The 5520-nt window shown below is 50.1% G+C and overlaps 1 protein-coding gene across 1 annotated transcript in view; it reads left to right on the forward strand.

The window, feature by feature from the left end:
• Positions 1-4030: 4030 nt before the first annotated feature.
• Positions 4031-5520, forward strand: part of APOC4 (apolipoprotein C-IV) — a 3063-nt gene continuing 1573 nt past the window's right edge. Inside the window, exons 1-2 of the mRNA XM_010852585.1 lie at positions 4031-4161; positions 5341-5482. Coding sequence (XP_010850887.1) covers positions 4086-4161; positions 5341-5482 — 218 coding nt within the window. The 5' untranslated portion in view covers positions 4031-4085. The remainder of the gene's footprint in view (positions 4162-5340; positions 5483-5520) is intronic.

A 5520-nucleotide genomic window follows, 5' to 3' on the forward strand; every position in this document is an offset into this window, starting at 1 on the left:
CTTCAGAATGGACTCGTTGGATCTCCTTGCAGTCCAAGGGACTCTCAAGAGTCTTCTCCAACACCACAGTTCAAAAGCATCAATTCTTCAGTGCTCAGCTTTCTTCACAGTCCAACTCTCACATCCATACATGACCACTGGAAAAACCATAGCCTTGACCAGACGGGCCTTTGTTGGCAAAGTAATGTCTCTGTCCAGTTTACCTCAATAAAATTGGAAGAGGAAAAAAAAAGTTAAACAAGGTTACCACATGACCCAGCAAGTGCATTCCTAGGTCTCTACCCAAAAGAACTACAAACAGGTTCACACAAAAACTTGTACACACCTCTTAATAGTACTTTTATTCATAATAGTCAAAAAAGTGGAAAACAGCCAAAAAATACCTATTACCTGATGAATGAATAAATAAATCCATATAGTGTATGTATATCTGTATATGCATGTCCATATACAGTGGAATATCATTCAGCCATAAAATGGACGAAGCCCTGGGAATTCCCTGGTGGTCTAGAGATTAGGACAGCAAGCCCTCACTGCCGAGGGCCAGGGTTTAATCCTTGGTCAGGGAGCTAAAATTCCACAAGCTGCACACACACACAAAAATCCAGGAGAAAAAAAAAAAGGAACAAAGCACTGACACACGCTGCAACACTGCAACAGGGATGAACCATGACAGGAGCAACCACAACAGACCTCATGATTCCATTCACATGAAATGTGCAGAATTGGGAAATCTACAGAGACACAGGATGAGATGGTTGGAGGCATCACCAACTCAACCAACATGAGTTTGAACAAACTCTGGGAGATGGTGAGGGACAGGGAAGCCTGGCGTGCTGCAGTCCATGGGGTCACAAAGAGTCAGACACGACTGAGCGACTGAACAGCAACAAAGAGACAGAAAGCTGGTCAGTGGTTGCCCTGCCTTGGGGAGAAGGAGATAGGAGTGAGGGCTAAAGGGTGTGGGGTTTCCTTTTGGCTGATGAAATGTTCTCTAATTAGATAATAGTGATTGTTGCAAACTTTGCGAATATACCAAAACTCATTGAATTGCACACTTCATTTATTTATTTATTTTTGGCATCAGCACACTGCATACAGGATCTTAGTTCCCCAACCAGGGATCAAACCTGGGTCCCCTGCAGGGAAGTGTGGGGTCTTAACCACTGGACCACCAGGGAAGTCTGAGTTGTGCACTCGAAAAGGGTGACTGTTATGGTATGTGAATATCTCAGTTTTTGTTATGTGTTTTCTCTTCCAAATATCTCAACTTTTATAATAAAATGAATGCATGGAGATCTTCCAAAGGCAGAAAGTAGAGATGGAAGGGATATACCAACCTCTCTTCCACCCCTGACTTCCCCACCACAACCCAGAGCAGCCAGGGAGGTGAGAGATTAGGGATGACGGAAGGGAAGGGAATGTAGGATTTCATGGGACGGGGAGTGGAATCTGGATTGAAGCAGAGAGCCTGGAGTGGAATCTGGATTGAAGCAGATACCCTGGAGTGGTTGGGAGTCTGGCGGTGGGATTGACCATCTTGTGGACACAGAGGTTCAGGCTCAGAGATGCTCTCTGTCCCCAGACACACATGCTGAGATCTCAGGGCTCACTGCTCCCGTCCCCCATTCCCCCTTTGTGACCTCTCTGCCCCCCACCCTTCACCCACGGTTGTTTTTTTGAGCCACCCCTGAGGTCCACCCTGAACGACCTTCAGCCTGTTCCTGCCTTGGATGACAGAGATGGGCAAACATTGCAAGCAGGGAACAGCTCATGCTGACCTTGGAGCAGGGTCAGAGACCTTCCCCTCAGGCCCACCCACCCCTGGCCCTGCTTCCATCTGTCTCTTGCCCTCTGGGATTGGGGTGGGGGAAGTGAAGACAGAGCTCGTTTCTGGCTTGGTTAGGCAGAGTGAAAGGGGTGGCTTCGAATTTACCACTTACTGGCTGGGGAGCCCAACCCCCACAGCTTCAGTTTCCTCACCTGTAAAATCGGAATGAAAAAGATGCCCACTTCGCAGCAGTGAGGTTAATTCAGTGAGTTAATGTGCCCCGATGGGTAGCGAGCATCAGGAAATCCAAGCTTAATAATTAGCAGTGGGGTTAACAGCACGGCTTTGCAGTGTATCTGGCGTTGTTAGGGTAAGTTAGGTAAACGATCTACTTTACTCTCCTGCGTAGGCACATAGTCCATGACTCTGGTTCGCGGATGAAGAAACAGTCTCAGAGACATTAAGCAACATACACCAGGACGCACAGCAGGAAGGAGGTGGAGCCAGACTCTGAACCCAATACCCCACTGCTTCCCCTAACACAATGCAAGATGGGTTTTTTTCTTTTTCTTTTTTTTAATCATGGTAAAATGTGACATCAGGTTTACCATTTGAACCATTTTTTAGGTGTACAGTTCAGTGGATTTAAGTAGATACACAATCTTGTGCAACCATGATCACTATCCATTCCCAGAAAATTTTCATCATCGCAGTTGGAAACTGCAGATTTTATTTCACTTATTATTGTCAGTGGTTCAGATGTGAAGAATCTGCCTGCAGTGCAGGAGACCGGGGTTCTATCCCTGGGTCGGGAAAATCCCCTGGAGGAGGGAATGGCTACCCACTCCAGTATTCTTGCCTGGGAAAATCCTATGGACAGAGGAGCCTGGCAGGCTACAGTTCATGGGGTCACAAAGAGTTGGACACAACTGAGCAACTAACACACATTGTGAGTGAGGAACTCTAGGGAGCATTCATTGAGCACCTACTGTATGCCAGAGCCCACAGAGGGCCCACTGGAATAGATGGCATTCTGGAAGGCCTCCTGATCAGTTCTGTACAGTCATTCAGGTTGTGGCCAAAGGTCGATTGTCAGAGTGCATATGTGCTTAGTCACTCAGTCGTGTCCGACTCTGCTATCCCATGGACTCTGGCCCGCCAGGCTCCTCTGTTCATGGGATTCTCTAGGCAAGAACACTGGAGTGGGTTGCCATTTCCTCCTCCAGGAATTGTTGCAATCACCACATAAAAACACAGGATGCCTGGTTAGATTTGGGTTTCAGATACACAACCAATAAATTTTAGTATACTTCCCAAATACTGCGTGGGACATATTTATACGAAAAAAAAGATTCACTATTTCTCTGAAATTCAAATGTCACTGGGCGTCCTGTATTTCATCTGGCACCCTTAGACCAAAGAATCCAGCCCGTGGTTTCTTGGCTACATTGCGCACCCTGGCTCACAACTCAAGTCCTCAGGGAGAAAAAGGCTCATTTTCTTTCTGTCTGGTGTTTGACCGAAGCCTGATGTTGACAACCTCCCACTAAGCTCTCCCTCACAGGGCCTCACTTGGCTTTCATGTGGACCCTGGGAGGCAGACACTGCTATCCCCATTTTACAGATGGAAACATTGAGCCCAGAGAAGGGACTATATTCACACTGATCAAGAGGTGAAGGTGTGTCTGGCTCTATAGCCCAGTGGCCAAGGGATCTCAGAGACAAAAGAAAGAATAGGCAACTCTGATTTGTGAGCATCTTTGTTGCCAGCTTCCACACTAAGAATTTCCCTTAGGAAATTCCCCAGGGGTTCAGTGCTTAAGACTCCGAACTTCCAGTGCAGAGGGTGTGGGTTGGATCCCTGGTCTGGGAACTAAGATCCCACGTGCCACAGAGTACAACCAAATAAAATAAAAATGTTAATTTTACAAACTTAAAATATCTAATTTCCCTTGTTATCACATCATTTAATTTATGTCCTAAAGTATGGATTGTGGGCCCATTTTACGGAGGAGGAAACTGAGGCCCCAAAGAGGGGCTATCACAAGAGGTGGAGCCAGGATTTGAACTCAGTTCAGCCCAGGAGGCCAAAGAAACTTCTGTCTTCTCCTATCAGGTTAGGGTGGTGGGAGGGTAGGAAAGAGGCCAGCAGGGGCGGGCATGGCCTCTGACTGTCATTGTCACCTGGGCCCCTCTCTCTCTGAAGTCCCTGCCAAGGGGCGTGGGGAGGCGGCCAGGGGAGGGCTCTGCTCAGTGCAGCCTGCCCCTCCCCCATCCTGGAGAGCTGAGCTCAGATGGACCGAGGACCCTAGAAATGTCGTTCCCTGGATGCAGGCCCCAGGCCCTGGCGTCCCTCTGCTTCTGCGTTCTGGTCCTGGCCTGTGTCGTGGGTGAGGAAGAGCCAGGGGTGGGGTATGGGGACCCCGCAGCAGCCTGGGGTGTGAGTGTGCGTGACTGTGAGGCGTGCAGATCTGTGCGCGTGTCTGGGAGTCTGTGTCAGGGGTGGCCGTGTTTGAAAAGTGTATACACAGGGTTGGTACAGATGACACTGGCCATGAATTTGCACTTGTGTGTATGTCAGCAAGAGTAGGCAGGCGAGGTGAACGGGTGTGTGTGAACACGCATTTATATGCTTGTGGGCACGTGTGTGTCTTTAGGGGGTAATTATGCAAAAGATTTGATGGTTAGCGGGTGGGAGAGTGTCTGTGTGTACTGCTGTGTGAGTATGTCTGGGTTCTGCACGTGCAGTTCTTAAGTTTTGTTGCTTTGGCCATGCCACGAGGCACGTGGGATCTTAGTTCTCTGACCAGGGATGGAACCCATGCTCCCTGTATTGGAAGCGCAGAGTCTTAACCACTGGACTAAGCAATGAAGTCCCTCTGCACATGCATTTAAAATATCACTATGTACACAGTGCCTCCGATGTCCTGGAAACTGGTTCTCCGTGTTAACTCTGAACTCTCACAGTAACCCTATAAGCTAGGTCCTGTCCCGAGCCCATTCTACAGAAGGGAAAACTGAGTCTTGAAGAGGTTAAGTCGTTGGCCAAGGGCACCCCACTGGTCGCATGGGTGCCTCTGTGCATGCCTGTAGACATGTACCTGTGTGATGGCTGGTCTCTGTAGGTGAGGCTTTGCCCAGGTGTGGGGGTGCCGGACCGACAGGTGTATGTGATTCCTGGTAGAACCCCTGGCCCACCAGCCTGACACACAGCTTTGCCAACCTCCGTCCCTGGGGACATCCCTCACTACCCACGGAGGTCGTTCAGACTGTGTGGGTGGGGTCGCAGGAGAACAGAGGAGGCAGCAAGATCAGCTAGCGAGGGAAGCCTGGAGGGGCGAGGATTACAGACTGCGGGAGGGAGCTTCAGGCAGATGGAGCGCTGATGGGGGTCCTGGGCACAGGGGGTGAAAGGAGATGACCGATGGCTGGAGGGGGGCAAGGGGTCAGAGGAACAGAGAAGGCAGTGAGAGAGCTCCAGGAGTGACAGCAACCACGAGCATGGAGGGAAGGGGAGAGGGACAGGTTCAGGGGCCGGGTCGTCCAAGTTGTCCTCTGGTCCCACCTAGCATGCCAGCAAGAAGAGCCTGAGGGGACCCTGAGCCCCCAGCCAGCGCCAGCCAGGAGTTCCTGGAGCCTGGTTCCAGGCAAGGTGAAGGAGTGGGTGGAGCCGCTGGTGAACAGGACCAGAGAGAAGTGGAAGTGGTTCTGGTAAGTGTGTGCAGAAGGGGCCTGGGGGCCTGGTTCTC

The sequence above is a fragment of the Bison bison genome, unplaced genomic scaffold (genome assembly GCF_000754665.1).
Source record: "Bison bison bison isolate TAMUID 2011002044 unplaced genomic scaffold, Bison_UMD1.0 scf7180017864313, whole genome shotgun sequence".
Classification (NCBI taxonomy): Eukaryota; Metazoa; Chordata; class Mammalia; order Artiodactyla; family Bovidae; genus Bison; species Bison bison.